Source organism: Eurosta solidaginis, chromosome 1 (assembly GCF_040869045.1).
Source record: "Eurosta solidaginis isolate ZX-2024a chromosome 1, ASM4086904v1, whole genome shotgun sequence".
Lineage (NCBI taxonomy): Eukaryota > Metazoa > Arthropoda > Insecta > Diptera > Tephritidae > Eurosta > Eurosta solidaginis.
The window spans coordinates 85812017-85830151 of NC_090319.1; the positions used below are offsets into that span (position 1 = coordinate 85812017).

General features: G+C 37.1%; 1 protein-coding gene and 1 long non-coding RNA gene across 5 annotated transcripts in view; one reads left to right on the plus strand and one right to left on the minus strand.

The window, feature by feature from the left end:
- The window catches only part of LOC137236394 (uncharacterized protein ZK1073.1), a 469888-nt gene extending 453393 nt beyond the window's left edge, over nt 1-16495 (minus strand). The window contains exons 1-3 of one of the 4 annotated variants that reach the window (XR_010948393.1): nt 16027-16481; nt 14924-15060; nt 3606-3768 (exon numbers count right to left, since the gene is read on the minus strand). Coding sequence is in view for 1 of the 4 variants with exons in the window: in XM_067758971.1 (XP_067615072.1) it covers nt 3606-3768; nt 14924-15003 (243 nt within the window). In the remaining 3 variants the exon portion in view is untranslated. Of the gene's footprint in view, nt 1-3295; nt 3769-14923; nt 15061-16026 lie in introns of those variants that run through there. The other 3 variants (XM_067758971.1, XM_067758972.1, XM_067758970.1) reach the window with 3 other exon arrangements.
- LOC137236398 (uncharacterized) overlaps nt 1-17719 on the plus strand; it is a 185099-nt gene extending 167380 nt beyond the window's left edge. Inside the window, exons 2-3 of the long non-coding RNA XR_010948395.1 lie at nt 9457-9588; nt 16428-17719. This is a non-coding gene — a long non-coding RNA (uncharacterized lncRNA). The remainder of the gene's footprint in view (nt 1-9456; nt 9589-16427) is intronic.
- Nucleotides 17720-18135: the final 416 nt, after the last annotated feature.

Sequence of the window (18135 nt, forward strand, 5' to 3'; positions counted from 1 at the left end):
TGTACAAACAAATTCTAGGGTCACCCCTGGTCCCCCTTTATGGCGATATCTCGAAACGGCGTCCACCTATGGAACTAAGGATTACTCCCTTTTAAAATACTCATTAGCACCTTTCATTTGATACCCATATCGTACAAACGCATTCTAGAGTCAACCCTGATCCACCTTTATGGCTATATCCCTAAATGGCGTCCACCTATAGAACTATGGCCCACTCCCTCATAAAATACTCTTTAATGCCTTTCATTTGATACACATGTCATACAAACACATTCCAGGGTTTCCCTCGGTTCATTTTCCTACATGGTTATTTTCCCTTATGTTGTCACCATAGCTCTCAACTGAGTATGTAATGTTCGGTTACACCCGAACTTAACCTTCCTTACTTGTTTTCATTTAACGCATTAATTTCTGAGCTCGCCCTCTTTAGAAAAAAAGCAGGTGGCTTCGTTGACCTTCGTGTCGTAGTGGGGAAAGAAATTCATTTGCATGCCAAGATACGTCTTTGAACTTGATCATCCACAGAAGCGCAGTTGATTTGGCTTGCAAGGAAAACTACGAATACATACGTGTATCTCTTTATTAATATCAATGTATGGTTCTTCAACATATCAACCAAACGGATCCACGCTCAAGCGTCCTCCTCTGGGAGCAAATTTCACAGTAACGACTACCGTTTTAAGTGCGATTGCCCTCCCTCTTCCCAGGGGAGTTAAGTATATTGGTATCGAAAAAAGTAAGCTAAGCGGGAAAATCAATTTCGAAAAATAGGTATAAAAGGTTAGCAAAAACCGACATCTTGTGTAGTTTAACAAGGGCGTCATTAGACACAGAAACATTAACTTAGAGGGCGATGAGTGAAATTGCAATGTATTGAGGAAATTGTGAGTTTTTGTTGTAGCAGTGTATAAATAGTGTTACACTGAATTGACAACCTTAGTCGGGAAAAATGCCAAGTCGTTCCGGTACATAGAACCGGCTGCCTTGGGAAGCGGCAAATTGTAAGTCTGACCTTTTGGCATTCGAGGCATTATAGTCACTATTCTCAGAAAGATATTCCTTATGGTTTCGAGAGCAGATTATCGCACACCTTGACTTAATTTTTACAGAACTATAAAGGAAGGAGAGACGGAAGGAAAACAGAGTACGCAAAATGAACTGCAGTTGCTCTCAACAACAAGAGTTATCGCCACATCTTCCTAACTCTGCAAGCGAAAGTACTGGGCCTAAGGGAGTATTGGATGCAACGGGAAAGCATACGAAATTGTAAATGTAGTATACATATATTTGGACGCGGCTGAGGCGCTTGCGATGCATTATTTGATCACGAAAATTAAAAGAAATCGACATAACGGATTCCAGGAAATACTGGTTTGCCACTGGTACTACAAACAAACATTGCCACATTACGACAAGTAGAGAACAAGGCGGTCCAGGAAAAAATGTCTGCCACGATTCCGGCACTCTGTCTGTTGGGCAAAGATGTCACAACGATGAACACATTGAACAGCATATGCATGCAAGGAGGGATGCAAAGAAAGAATTGGAGAATTTTCAGTTCTAGCACACATTAGAAGTAGAAATTCGGTTAGGTATATACATACTGTGGAAACTCAAAGACATTGCCTAATATTTATTGGCCAAACTAAATATTTGAGCGAAATAGTGAGCAAATATTTGGCAGCACAAAAAAGCGGAGAATATCCATGAAAATATCACTCATTAAGCCACCGGAGACGGGGCTTATAGAAAAAAAATTTAAAATTTGGAAACACTCCCCAAAGTTTTAAAGGGAGTATTGTGGATGTGTGCAGTCCTTCGCCGGCTATTAGTCGCCTTTACTGACAAACTGCAACGGCATCTGCGTTTCGTTTGCAGTCACGATTATCAATAACGAGAACAACAAACTCAATCACAGCTCTTGGCGCGGGATCTATTAGCTACAATAATATGAACAGACGCGACAGTGATTAAGCGCCACTAGATGTCGGGTAAGCTACGGCAACATAGGCGGCAATATAAATCGATGAACCCATATATAGATCCCCAGAAAGTAACAGTATTCGGTTTTGTGTTCGCGATGAATGGTAGCCTGATTGCGTCTTACGACATGTGTATATGTAGGTCTTCTATGATTGTTCAGCCACATTCACGTATAAAAACTGCTGCGACTGAGAAGAAAACCCAACCGGCTCATGAGATATAAGACAGACGTGGAAATAAACGGAGAGCATCTCCGGGAAACTCCAAAATATATTGGTATGAGTCGGAGACTGGCAGAAATAACACCAATGAAAATTCCCTTGAACATTTTCCTGATCACGACTCTAACCCAAAATGTTGGTGTTATTTGCTTTGTCGGCAAATAACCCCATCATTTTGGATTGTAGTAGTGATCAGTTACCACAATTTATTTGACGACTGAACAGGACAACCCCAATTAGGTACCAGTACGTATGTCCGTCCTCTTGCCATATACTAGAAGTTATCTAGGACCTAGCCCAATTTCCGCCTAGCTGTTTCTTTCCGCACCTCGCACTTCCTACATCTGCTGTTACTTACGAGGCCTTACTCATAAGCATGTGACGCCAGAAGGCAGTGTCCAGTTATGCTATGCTCGTCATGAGCCTTAACTTGTCTCTTTAGAGATATCAAACATTTTTAAGTCTAATATCGTGGGTTTTGCGTATGATCTTAGAAATTTTGCAGCCCTCCGCTTTTGTCCACGCCTCTACTGCTTGATGGATCATATGGAACTTAATTTCTCCCAAACGGGACGTCTATAGTCGTTTCAGCTAGTCTTGCATCCTCCTTTGCCAAATCATCGGCCTTATCGCTAACTTATATCCCTTTATGATCGGTAAACCTGTATTGACGTATGGTCCGGATTGAGCGAAGTCTCTCCCCAATGATTGTTTGCATTCCAGGACACTTCTTGATGAAGTACTCTATGAGATTATTGCCTTAGACGCCGCCTAACTATCCACATATATATATTAAGCACGCTTCCTTCAGAATTTCTGCTGCTTTCTTCACGGCTACAACCATCGCCTGAAAGACACTACAGTGATTTGGTGGTCTGTTGGACCTACTTGTTCCTGGATCGACACAGCAGACAGCAGAACCGACCACTGGCAGGTAATGCAACACAAAATATGGTCATATAAATCATATCTCCCGTTTAGAACTTCAAGTGCTCTGCCCGAGCGACATCTATTACAAAGTTCCTTTGAAGTTTTGTGTGAAAACAATGCAAAATATTTTAAAAACAAACTTCGATTTCTGTATGACTCACCCATTTAAATCTCATCCGCTTCCATGGAAAACCCCTTATGTAGATATGTGTGTTTGAAAAATTGTGTGTGAATTGCTATGACATGCCGTTGGGATTGTAAACTTTCTATGTAACTTTAAGGGAGGAAATGGATTTGTACTTAAATATACATATGTGCGTCTTCGTGTGACTACAAAGCACTATTTTGTATTTTCTTTTTGTCTACTTATGCAGGGCAACAAATAATAGGGCATTGGAAGCTTACATTTAGGGGTAATAGGAAAAACTTTTAAATATTCACAAAAATATCTCTTGCTTGGTCACTTGATACCTCATAAATTTGATTCAACACTCTCACCCTCTCCACCAAACTTTCTGCGCGGCGCGCAAAACTTGCACGTCTTTGATCGACCGTTGTTGTTGCTGTGCCATGATTTATAACCGAAACGGGCATCGGTTGTGGCGGTAGATGGGTTTTCTGGGACATAGTCGAGCTGAAAAACAAAATTAAGGAAAAGTTTTGTTTTAGTAAATGTAGAAATGTGTGTACAATATATGTATGAAACAATTTCGAATGGGTTTCTGAAGCTATTTACTCTTTAAGTATATAATTAAATCATATCGGGACTCCACCCACCAATCGCTATTACATAAATTGAGAGCTAACTCCAGCTAAACCTTTTCGGCGCTAACTGACATCGACTGGGAACACGAAGCGAAATTAATTAATGATTCGCCCATCTTCCCCAACTCAATGGGGATATAGTATTCGTCCACTGCTGAAAAAATCGGGGTTCGATAGGAATACCTTGTTTACCGGAGCGCCTTTATCTATGTAGTAGTGTTACTGTATGAGTCTAGCTCTTTTTTTCGGACTTGACATTATGCAGGCCCGGTTGGCGGAGCGAAGGAGCCTTGTTGGACGGCCATAACCGTTTAAACGGTTAAGCGCCAATTAAGTAAGTATGTAAGTAAAAACGATATTCCAATATGCAAAACATTTTAACTGCTGATTCCAATATCACCCTATCATCAAAAAGCTCTGTCTTATAGTTTGTTTCAAAAACGCCCTATCCAAATACAAATTCAAAAAATTTTGACATTAGAAAGCGCGTTTATGAAAAAATTTCGCAAATATGGCGTTCTTCAATCGATATCTGAGACGTGGAGTCTACGAATTGGCAGCCGAAATAGGGTGATATTCCACTCAGTAGTCGGCTTTATATTTTATATAGGTTCGTAGGAGTGTCCTTTGTAAACCAAGTTTCTGATTTTTTCCCCTCTCATCGCTTCAAACGGTAATACCAAGGTTAAAAATATCACATATAAATTTTGGTGCCAATAGGAAACGATTAAGGGGTTTCGCACAGCGGCTAAAGTTAGGTTAGTTTGAACTGGCCGGTCCATGAGGACCTCACATAGACTGAATGAGTCCGTAGTGTTACCAGGAGTTTGTTTTGACGACCAAACTGAAAAACCCTATCAAAACCCTGGACCTATGTTATAAAATAACTCCGTCCTCTTGGCAAATGCTAGAAGCTTCTGGACTTAAGCCACTTGCTGCTTCTAGATCTGACAGCTGTATCACTCCGAGCACAGAACGTGCTCCATCGTTTCCTCCTCCAACCCGCACTTCCTATATCTGCTATCACTGACCATGCCTAATTTAAAAGCATGTGACGCCAGAAGGCAGTGTCCAGTCAGAATACCCGTCATGAGTCTACATCTTCGACACTTTCCGCTTGGTCAATCATGTGCACTTCTCGCCTTCGCTTAATCTCATTGGCTAAAGTTCATATTTTAATATATTGAGTTTTTATGAACTATAACCACTGTGCAACACGCCTTAACCGTTTCCTATTGGACACAATTTATATATGACATCGGCTACTATAATATTAGCAATATTGGAACTTAGAAAACAAAAAATTTTATTTCAATTTTTTAAGTCTCCATACAAACATCTTAACTTTTCCCCGTGCATCACCCCATAATCGTCTCGTCTTAATCGTGACCAACATTTATAAGTGATATATTTGACTTTGGCATTACCATTTGAAGCGGTGAGACTGGAAAAAATATTTTATTTGATTCATAAGAACCACCCTAAGGTTTCTACTTTAAAATTCGAACTTACATATTTAGAAAATTTAAATAAATAAGTATTCCAAATTTTAAAATATCCAAGGTCTCACGCCCACTGCCAGGGATTGTTACAAGTAAAAATTAATACTACTTATAAATATAAAAAAACACATATACATACATCAATACGTATGTATGTACTCGTATATGCTGTTGTTTTGTTATACATATACATTAGGATGACTGTGTTAACTTTATTCTTTTGAAGAATTCCTGTGCTAGCCTCTTCCATGTCTTTTTAACACATTCTCAACCATTCGCCTGCCTCGACCTGGTTTTTGCATGGGTGAATCTGCCATGGCTAACTTGCTAGAGTTCACAACTCGTGTACTGAACGATTTTAGGGCTAACAGCAAATTCATCCCCAACAGGTTAGGGGCTTAGAATATATTCGCGGGGTTGTATAGCGCAACCCTTTCAAATTAAGTGCAAGATAAAAGTGTAAACAAAAGTTTGCTGGTTTTGTTGTATTCACCATACATTTTTCCAATTTGTTCTACAAAATATTCACAGCTTTCGTTTTTACGGGGGTTGATCACCCCATGTTGGTGAGAACCAAAATGTCAAATAAAGTCATCTGAAGGATTGCTACCTCCAGCTAAATTCTAACTTAACTATAGATGGTGAAAACGGTCCTTAGCATACAGTAAAATTTTGCAGGCGGCACGAAATAAAAAGTCAAGTAGCGAAGCAACGGACATACTAATGTAAATATATACATATCTAATCTAACTTTAAACATGGGACATAAGAATATTTTTATTTAAACAAACAAACATAGAGAAATATATGTATGCACATGAGCATAAAAAATTATGCTAAGGGATTTGCACACGCCCAACAAAAAATGTTGCAAGTGGGCATACTGCAGAACTGCAACTGCGCTGCTTGCCACCATGAGCGATACAATTTTGAATAAGTTAATTATTGTTTTAAAAAAATTTACTTGTAAAAAGACCTCACGTTAACCTTAATAAACGTAGCTTGCAAACTCAATATACAAAATTATATCCCAGAAAAAAAATTTACCGGGATTCGTACAAGTTATAAGTTTTATTATAAAAATCACGTGTTCGTAGGGGAGTCTTTATAAGAGTTAACCAAAACCACCAAATATTATTTTCGTAGGATGGCGGGGCCCCCAGTCCCAAGAAGTTGAGCAAAATAATCGCGATTTTACAAAGCTCATTATTTACATATTTATTTTATTTCTTTTTTAGTATACATAACTTTAGTAAAATTACAAATTATAACTAAAAACGACAAATTTTAAATGGTGTTTTACAGTTTTTTGTTGATAATAGTATGCTTCTAATCAAGTGTATAAGTAAAAGTTTTACTGGCACCTACAAGGCCAATGAAAATCAGTAGGCTTTGAAATCAATGAGCACAATAACAACAACCGAAAGTAAATCAATGACAAACAAAATTGTACCTACCGTCTTTTTCAAAGTTTAGTTGCGTTAGGGCACCTCTAAACATACGGTGAGTGAAATAAAAATGTTTAACCTTATTTCTGGTCTAGAAAGGCAACTTTCTGGAGGTCAGCCAAAAGCGATTTCGAAAAAAAAAAATTCACTCCACCCTACTGTACATTTTTGTAAAGGAGTAAAGATACTCTTTTTGGAGCAACAATCGAAAGAATTTTAATTGAAATTTTTTTATTTTTACTTTTTTCCAACTTTTTGCAATACGAACCGATTTCGATTTTTTTTTTTTTTTTTTGTTGGTATTTACTCCCCTACAAAAAATGTCCAGGACACTTTGCGGTTCAATGTCAATATTTATATATTTTTTGTTTTGAAACTGTAGCGCGATGATTCCCAAACAAAAAAATGCAGAAAAATTGGCATTTTCCCACAAAGTGACCTACTGTTTTTTGGTAGGGGAATGATTGAGCAACACAAAATAAAAATCAAAACAGGCTCATATAGAAAAAAGTTGCAAAATTTAAAAAAAATTATTACAAGAACGGGTCAAATTTCCTTTCAGTAATTTTTTTTTTTTTTTTTTTTTTGAAAAGTACAGAAAAATGGCTTTAAGAATCATCCAAATCTTTGCTTTGTACGTTCAAATTTAGTGGTATAAATATTTATTGAAAAAAAAAATATCGCAAGGAATAAAAAGCAAATTTTCGACACCCTGTATCAATGACAACATTTTCACTAACTTTGGTGGATTTTGGAGATATCAAGTTTTTCGAGTAGAAAGACTTGACGTGAAAAGCCCCATATGCTCATTAAGTCGTTTCAAAAAACAATATGTTTGAATATTCCTCGGAACCACATGACAAAGTTTTTCTTAGATGCCCAAATAGACCGCTAAAAAGGTGATCGGCATCGAAATTTTTAAATTTCCCATACAAATTGTATGGGGAGTTTTGATTATCTAACAAAATACTGTAAAACATAAATTTTTTAAATTTTTGTTGTAGAATATTCTACAATAGTTGTTCAAAAGTTAATAACCATAACAATGACAACAGGTCAACCCAGCATAAAATTCACCACGATATAAAACTGGAATAATGCATGAAAAAGGCATGAGGCAGATATGCAAATCGTCTACGAATCTTATTTTATTAAGTTTTTTGGATTAACAACAACAATCCCATTTGTCACAAGCTAAATGTGTCTTTTTTCTTTCATTAAAACGTATGACACATCAAATTTTTAAAAAATGTTTAGAGTTTGGGTGAAATTGGAGAGTGAACTCATTCAGCAACATATTAAGGTGATTTCGTAGTCCCACCCGTAACTCTTAGAAATTGATATTTTTTCGTGTAAATTATACACCTAAGCTTTATACTTTTCTAGCTGCGTAACAAATGAATATTCGCCTTTAAGTCATAAAATTTAAAACTTCTATAATTACTAGTTGAAGAGAAATTACTTAAAGTTTGAGTCAAAGTTGACTCAAAATGTCTCACCCGTCACTATCACAAATCAACCTGAAGCTGAAACCGAAATCGTCAGTTCTATCCAAGTTCTTTTTACACATTTTTAACCATCTTGTTTGGACAAACAAAAATTTATTTTTATGTTAACAAATTTTTCTTATTTTTTACAACAGCAGCAAATACATACATATGCATTAGGGTGGGTGATAGAGAAAATATTTTAATTTTCACTTTTCAAATATTCTTCAAGGGATCCGAAAGTGTGTAAAAATTTCAGCTCTTTATTTTAATGTTCATAAAGCATAAGTCAACTTCGAAAGAAATTCCTTTTTTTTAAGTTATACTTCTTTAGGCGCGTAGAGAAAATATGATGAGAGTAAAATTTTAAGATGTGAAACAAAACTAACAGGTTGAAAATGCAGTTCAGTTCGTGTAATTGTTCTTTGTGAACTGGGTGAGCATAATTTTTTTGTGTATGTATATATATATTTTCATTTCACATCATTTATTGTTAATGTTGATATTGGTTAAGAATATTTTGAATCTTATCTTGAAAAATACACGTTTCGTTAAAATTCTGAAACAAAAGTTAAATTTTTTGGAATGCGTCGATTTATTAACCGATATCGCGCCATCGATTTTTCGATAGAATTGGGGCTCAGGAAAAAAAGTTCCACTACGCATACCCAAATAAATAATTTTCGAGCCTGCGATATTTCATTTTTTTTTTTTACTTTTTTTCGACTTTGATTTTTAAGGTTTTTTTCATAAACTACTAAAAAAATTTTCATTTGATTGTAAAATTTTCATGTAATTTCATGAACATTTTTTTGGAGGTCATGAAAAAAACCTTGAAAATCAAAGTCGAAAAAAGTAAATTTGGCAGGCTCGAAAATAATTTTTTTGGGTATGCGCAGCGGAGCTTTTTTTCTTGAGCCCAAATCCTATCGAAAAGTCGATGGCGCGATATCAGTTAACTTTCGTCCATACAAATCGACCCACCCTAATGTACATGTATGCTAATTTTTGTGCAATAGATTTAATTTATCTGTATACATATATAATGATGGATGTACATATGTTTGTATGCAGCTTATGGACCGCTAAACCACTCCGCCGATTTTATTTAAATTTGCAGGATAGCCTCACAGCAACTCAGATAGTGTTCCTGTGAAGTTTCTTTCCGGGAAGTGGAAAAGAGATCGATTTATTCGAATAAATTCTATTCACGACTCCATGGTTCTATTTGCCTGAAATTTGGTAAGAAAATGTAAGAAAATAAATATTTTTTATTTATTTTTTAACTGAATTTTATTGACTATGTTTTTTCTTTTTTCAGTCGTTTTATTATTTTATTGTAATTATTTATTTGCACGCAATTAAAAACTATTTTTTAATGATAACAAGGAAATATAACTTCTCGCATGCGTACATTAGTACACGCACCATTTGTTGTTTTTGTTTTTTTAAGGATTGTTCTATTTTCTATGAAAAATGTATAGCTAGTAATTGGGATGAATGGGTTAGAAATGCACCTTAAATAAAAACTTGCAAATTCCCCATACGATTTGTATAGAAAAACTGTAACTTAGAATATATAGCCTGAACAATATTGTTGCTATACCAAAAGTAAAAAAAATTTTTTTTTGCCCACCCTAATTTGCATATATACATACATACATATATGTGCGTATATACTACATTACAGCGTATACCCGAAATACAAATCGATATATCAATGCTTTAGCCTCACCAGCAGCTAAACGTAACTAACCCCGGTGTCAGACGATAACATACAATCACACACACTTAAATATATCGAGCCATGGCCGTGAAACAAATATAGGCACCATAATGTTCGATTGTTAATTTTCCATATGCGTATGCTGCCTAATATTCCAAATTGCTTTTTGTCACTTACCACATTCTCGAGATTACAATTTCATATAGGTATGCTCACACGAATAATAGGGTGGATCATAAGTTTTTCTTACAAATAACAATAACAACACCAATGTCCCTACCTGACCGCAGTGGCTATGATGACTGGACCCCTTCCATGACCATTACATTGGGTCGATTTATTAACCGATATCGCGCCGTCGATTTTTCGATAGGATTTGGGCTCAGGAAAAAAAGTTCCACTACACATACCCAAAAAAATAATTTTCGAGCCTGCGAAATTTCATTTTTTTATTTTTTTTCGACTTTGATTTTTAAGGTTTTTTTCATGACCTACTGAAAAAATTTTCAGTTCATTGTAAAATTTTCATGTATACCCTGTCCGACCCAAAAAAAAATATATATATATTTTTTTTTTTTTCAAAAAACTGTTATCGACAACGTTTTTAGCGGACATTTTTGGGTCGATTGGACAGGGTATACATATGGAAATTTTTTAGTAGGTCATGAAAAAACCTTAAAAATCAAAGTCGAAAAAACTAAAAAAAAAAATTTTATTTCGCAGTCTAGAAAATTATTCTTTTGGGTATGCGTAGTGGAACTCTTTTTTTCCTGAGCCCAAATCCTATCGAAAAATCGATGGCGCGATATCGGTTAACTATCGTCCATACAAATCGACGAATGATCATACCTGTGCACAGAGCAGTCAATTCCTATTTCCCCTACCAATTTGGGGGTAGTGAAATATTAGTCCACTGCCATTCATATTAGTGCTAGTGGAACGTTTTTCCACTTAATACTTTAACGCCCAATCCACGACGGAGCTAATTTTTAACAGCCAATTTGTTCCACTTATGATTACTGGGACTTCCACGTTACCCCGCCTTGCGGTGTGCCCCTGTTTATTTCGTAGAGTCCCATTGTTAAAATATCTTCCTTCAACTTAACTAACAGCCGGTACAACTTTCAAGATGGGACGAGCTGCAAAGGAATTAAGAGCATCCAACATAGCCAGTTTCGAGTAATTTTTTAAAACAATGCTGCTTGTATTACAAGGCCTCCTTTGTGTTTATAACTAGTCTATGCAGTGCGGTGTCTACTAGCCTGTAGGGCTGTGAACTGCATCCGGATGTTTCAACTATCCGGATAAACCGGATATTCGAATATATACAAAGTTAAAACAAGTCCGTTCTGAGGCGGTTCTCTACATATGTATATTAAATGAATGTCTATGTGGATTCATTTATACAGCTACAGTCAACAAAGTTCAATACTACTGGGTAAAAAAACGAGTTCTCTTACAGCCCAGTTTAATAAATGTAAGGCATGCTAACCTCCGAAGTGATTTAGGCCGAGCTTCTCTTCCAATTTTCGTCATGCTCCTTTAAATTTTTCTTACAAAATTGCGGCACGGGACATACTTGTTTTATGCCGACTCCGAACGGCATCTGCAAGGCAGATGAATTTTCACTGAGAGCTTTTTCATGTCAGAAGTACACTGCCGAGAGGCGACCACGTTAGAAAAATGTTCTTCTAATTGAAAAAACTTTTTTCTGAAATTTTGATGTTGCTTTGCCCGGGGGTGAACCCAGGATATTCGGTGTAATAGGCGGAACACGCTACCATCACAACTCGGCGGCCGCCAAGCCCAGTTTAAACCTGAAAAAGGGACATTGAGGTGCGATTAAAGATAGTTCTGGCAAGCATACTATACCTAAAAGAGCTTTCGGTCGAATCAGAAGACTGATAACGTATGTCATTCATGGCATGTACAACACAGTCATTCGTATGGAGCTCTTGTCTGGCACAGTGAGCAGTGCATCTCAGGAAGGCTTAAAGGGTAAAACTAGAAGGGGGCTCTACGTATAAGATAGTTCAACATATGGAATTTAACCAAATACGGACACTTCTAATAGATGACATGGTTATGATCAATCGCACGGACCTCCAGAGTCAGTGTCTTCCACGCGGAGGTATATACCATATCCAGATTGCTCCAGTACAGTGCGGTCCCACACACCAGTGTGCCGATCTTTGTCGACAGCCAGGCCGGCATAAAGGTGTTAGAACCAAACTTGGTAAAGTCGGATATCGTGCGGAGGTATCGAAGTTCGCTGGTGTTCAAAAGGCATATCAATGTATCCCTTTGCTGGGTGCCTTGGTGCACAGCGTAATTTAAGGGAATGAGTTTGCAGATGTCATGTCGAGGAAACGCCCGCAATGGACATACGTGAGGCGGACAGCTCCGGAGAACCACTGCTGGGTTATCTCCTGAGGAAGATCGAAGAATATTAAACTAGGGCAACGGTCTTCCTGTGGACCTTGATGATTGCGGTGTCTTAAGGTCCTTATAGTCATGTTTCGGTAGTAAAAGAACTAGCTTACTTCTGAAGCTCAACAAATCTGCAGACAGAGTACTTACGGGTATCATCACAGGTTAATACGCTACTGTACTGATACTCCGGCTCCCACTACAGAAGCTGTCAGGATGCGGAGGAATTCTAGTCTATTCATCGCTGCCGATGTGCAGGATTGCAAATAAGACGATTCAGATTTCTCGGCGCAGAGCGTTGAGGTGGATATTTCACTTCTACTTAAGTTCGTCAAAAAATTTAAGTGGTTCCTTGAGGACTACCAGGAAGTAATCTAGTTGGAAAAATGTTCCGCCACCTGGCACTCACTAAAGCCACACACAATTGAAGAAACCGTCTCCGGATTGAAGTGTGGGTAATTTCTATGCGCGCCCTCATAGATATGATAAAATGATTTGAAACCATTCTGTCCTCTCGGCGGCCATAGATATATAGATAGATAGTTAATCGAGGATTGCACTGCGACCCTTGGTATATTGTGCCCTCCGCTTCTTCACAGCACCTCATCCAAGCCGACATCTCTTATGAACCCTAGCAGTTCACCTGGCTTGAGGGATTTAACGTGAGAATGCTCTGGCCATGGTGAGCACATAAACTTAGCCCTGCGTCTTAAGATTGCGTCACACTCCAGGAGGATATAATCCGCCGTGTCCGCTGATTGATCACAAAATCGGCATATGTTGTTCGATAGTATGCCCAGATTCTGCATGTGGTTGTTCAGTCTACAGTGTCCTGTTAGAATAGCTTTTAGGATTCCCAGGCCAGCACTAGTTTTTTGAGTGCTCCTAGTCGATTTAGTTTTTCGACGCATTCAAGGACCAGTGTTGATTTTATCTCAAACGCCGAGATCGCCTTGAGGGCGGCCTGACTCTCACTGAGTATGGCGATTGTTTCGTTGGAGTATTCGCGCTGAAGGTTTAGGTCAGCACACTGTCTTATGGCGAATATTTCCGCTTGAAAAATGCTTGGATATGCTCCCAGGGGTACCGATATCTTGGCTCTTGGTCCTAAGACTCCATATCCAATCCCCTCTGGCGTCTTCGAGCCATCGGTGTACCATACTATTTTATGTCGTTGCTGAATACTTTCAATTCTGCTTTCCTTCCATATATCCGAGGCCTGCTTGGCGAAATTCAGGAGGGTTCCCTTGACTGACTGCTCTATCGATATATGCAGCGCGGTTAGATCGAGGATATCTTCCAGCGCTGCTGCATGGTATGTGCGCATAGCTCCCGTGATGCACACACATGCCAGTCGCTGAAGTTTTGACAGTGCTTCCCTCGTCGTCGCCTGAGCTGTTCTCGACGCCCAGGCTATCGAGCCGTATGTTATCATGGATCATCGGCGGCCATACTGATTGTTTAAGCGGCCTCCATCACGATTTAGACGGCGGCGTGCGAAATGCCTATGCGCAGCCGTGCGGGCGAATGGAAAGGCGCCAACGAACGCCGAACTGCCATCGTCACCAACAAGATTCCATTCGCTAGTCTTGGACTATTAGCCGGCAACCGCGGACGCGCTCCTATAATTATACTTATATTTATTTTGAAAAGTCTAAAGTTATATATACACATTTTATAGTTGTTCCTTTATCATAGAATTTTGTGTGCAAAGTGAATTGTAAAGAAATACGAAATTAAAAGTGAAACATTTATAATGTTTTTGAAAAAAAAAGAACTAAGCAAACATCTTTTTATTTACGAAAAAATTAGTGCAGTACAGCGAAGAAAGACCAAGTGTTAATTCACTGGTTTTTTGATATTTAAAAAAAATTCAAAATCGCTCTCTAAAATCTCTCACGAATCTCTCTATCCTGTAGTGGAAGTCACTAACTTTTTTAACCACATTTGCCATCGCTTTATTTGCGAATCGATAACTATAACGATTTCGTTATTCAGTAACTGTTTTGTATCGATATTTGTTTACCGACGATCAGCTGTGTTGTTAAATAAACGGCAAGTAAATTGGCTGCGTTAAAAATCACGAAATTAATATTTCTGGAAATTTTGGTTAAAAAAGAAAATCGGAACTTTAATTAAATACGTTCACGAAAAGTTGCTTTATTTATAAATCAAATGGCATTTGAGTACTGGGCGTACGTTTTATCACAAGATGAAGAATTACTAAGTCCATCGCCAATGGACAGACACCTTCTTAGATAAGTAGATAACCCATTCCACTTGAATGCAACGGAGTTTCGAAAGCTGTACCGACTAACCCCAGATTTGGCTCATGATATTATTTCTCAACTTGATGGTCAATTACGGGGTAGGTACAAGAATAACTGCGATATCAACAGAGAAAAAAGAAATTAATACCGTATTTACTTACCTTTTGTTAAAATAGGTAATAACTTCACAATAAAGACTTTTAAAAGCAGTTAGTATACGGAATTTATTTATTTTTGGCATTCCTTTTGTGCTTTTCTCATTTTTTAGATTTAGTTAAGCTGTGCTGCCAACTTTTTACTATTAAAACGAAATTTAAATGTCATTTATTTCGAGTCGTTAAAACTAAGTTAGTGAATAGTACAATCGATAAGGCAAGCGACAAAATCGTTAATTAAAATCTCGACAAATCGCATCGTTACTGTACCCTTCCACAGCGTTGCCTAGAGTGCGGAACGGTTACTGAAAATCTCATGAACGTTGTGGTTTCTTGCCCGGCAAAAAAAAAAAAACGAATTTTCACGGCGGTGAGAATTTTGAAATTTTATTTTTTATTCTTCAGAGCAAAACAAAAACAAAAGTGCTATAAGTCTAGACGGCTTGAGCAGCTCTGCTCATGTTATTACATATAACACACCTTTTTATAAAATTTCATCGCTCCACCCTAATATAAAACACCTTTCTTATTTCTGCGTCAACAAGAATGTCTGTTTACCAACGCGGCTCTCGTTGGCGGAAAATTTAATATGTAACGCAAAATATAAATAAAAAAAAATTTAAAATTTGAATTGTCTGGGGTAAATAATATTTGTTGACAAAAATAAAAACAACGCAAATAAGGGGAAAACAAATGCGAAAGCGCAGAAAAACACATAAAAAAAAATAAAAATATTTTTAGAAATATTTAAGTGGCGACAAGCAACGCTTAGAAAATTTAATTAATTTCCCCATACGACAAAGAAAGCGTAACACAAAATAAACAATTCGCCTATTTTAGCTCATAATTAATTGCATTTCTTATTTTTTAACTTTCTTGAAAAAGGTACTTTGTTTATTGACAATTTGCTAAGAGAAATTGTTTTTGGTTGTATGTAAATTGTAAATTTCAAAGCACTGATGTTTGTAAATATTTTGATTGTGAAATTATCTACTATAATTGTAATAAAGTTTTGTTATTGTATATCTTTGATAAGCGCCGTAGTTTTTAATATGAATAGAAATATATATTTTTTTTAATTACACTTAATTGATTTTACTCTAAATTACCTTTCTTTAGCAGAAGAAATATTTTTTTGTTATTATTAAAGCGTTCTTTAAAAAACTGGCATTCAAATTTTTCTTTGTTTATAAAAAATAGTTTAATTACGATTTAGAAAATATTTCTATAAATTATGAACACCTTATAATATTTTTTTTATAAGTAAGATTTAATTTTTTTTTTTATAAATTTTTTGTTTTTATTTTTTCACTTTAAACTCAATAATTATATATTTTTTTATTTCTTAAGCGTATAAAATTTCCAGTAACATACAAAACTATTTGTATTTGTTTATATAAGTACGTTTACAGACATAAACATATACATATATATTTGTTGCTTTTTTTTCAAAATATTTTTTTCTACCAAATTTCTAAAACACAAACAATTTAATATTATTTCTTTTTAGTGATCAACACTTCTTCGCGCGCGATCTGTTCATTACACCGCCAAGAGTTCAAGAATACTGAATACTCAAATAAGAAAACATTGTCCGAATAAGACGATGGCGACGGTCTAACGCTCTAGCGCTGCTACTTAGACACAAGAATATATGAGCAATAAAAAAGAGAAATAGCGGCGACAAAAAGTGTGACCGCTTAATCGACTGTCGAGTGAAAAAATCAACAGAAAAGTGTAAATACCCAGCAAAAAATATAATAAGCTTTAATAGCTCATGGGTTCAACGAGGGACCAGTCAAACTCTTCATAAGCGGAAAGTGTCTGGAAAGAGCTAGCTCACTGATAGATCGGAAGCTTCTGGATAAACATACCTGTGCATCTAGTGAACCGCCAACGCAGCGAATACCTATCTGGTATTGTTGACTAAGAGTTCCAAATCGGACTAGGCTTAAGCTGAGAGGGATAATCCTGTATTGTAATAATAAGCTCTCGTGGAGGTTCAACGAGGAAGAGAGAGTAAAGAACGCTTCAAGCATGTGAAAGAATGCTGCAGTGTAAGTATATCGCCCTCTCTCTCTCTCTCTCATTGGATGTAAATAGGGCACCGTCGTCGAAGCTTGCACCGTAGGAGCCCCAATAATATTGGGCGAGATAAATGGAAGGCCAAAGTTGCGTTATGATTGGCAAGCAAGCAAAGGCACGGAAACAAATGCTAAGTTTCTCAAATCATGTACAGGTCTTACAACCTTAGACTAATAAAGTGAATCTTATCCCTTAAGAGCTGCAGGCTCATGGAGGACGTTCTGACTGGACACTGCCTTTTGGCGTTAAATGCTTTAAAATGAGGCCTTGCCAGTGATAGCATGTAGAAAGTGCGGGTTGCAGAGGGGGACCTCAGCTGTTGCGAGTCAGTATGATAGGTCCTAGAGGATTAATGGTGCTTGCTACTGGAACGAACTGGATCTGTATCCGACAAAGGACCATCAACACTCTCCAAAACCTTCGTAGAGCGTGATTATCGGTACCACAAGAACAGAAGCTCACTACATAGCAAGGGAGCAGCACAATACCAAGTTTTTTAGCTCTCGGTCTAAGTGAAGATATCGTTTGATGTTATTTCTCTTAATAAATTGGAGTTGGTTCAATTGCGAACCATTCTTGCCTGTTTCTATACTCAGGAATTACAAGTGTGCAATGATTCTACATAAAGATGTTTTGGACGATATCTTACTTCCTGGAGTTCAATATCAAAGCTCGGAATGAAATTGTCGGCCTGGTCTATGGACTTCTAGGTGCCGCCCAAGGAGAATAGAACAACAATAAAAGTCAGTATTTCTTTTTATATATAAAATGGCATCGTAAATTCCTTACTAGCGAACCAAAGCCATTATTGATTGTATGATAGCACGCCTGGAACTGTCTTGTTATTCTAAGTTTTTGCTATGCCCTTCTGAATGGCTTCTTAGGTAATTATGGCAAATGGTGCGTCATTATAATTCAATTTTCGCTGTTATTTGTTGGATCTTCCTTTTTTCTTAACCGCCAAAAGAGGCGAAATAAAATCCTAGCGAATCGTATGGGTCAAATGGTAATCGATTGGTTGCTGTTGGGTTTTGTCGGCTTAGGTACTACCACAACTTGTCTCACCTGCAGGAAAGATGCTCTTTCCGTTTGGTTTGTTTATCTTAACTTCTAAAATCAAGTCTATTAGTTAA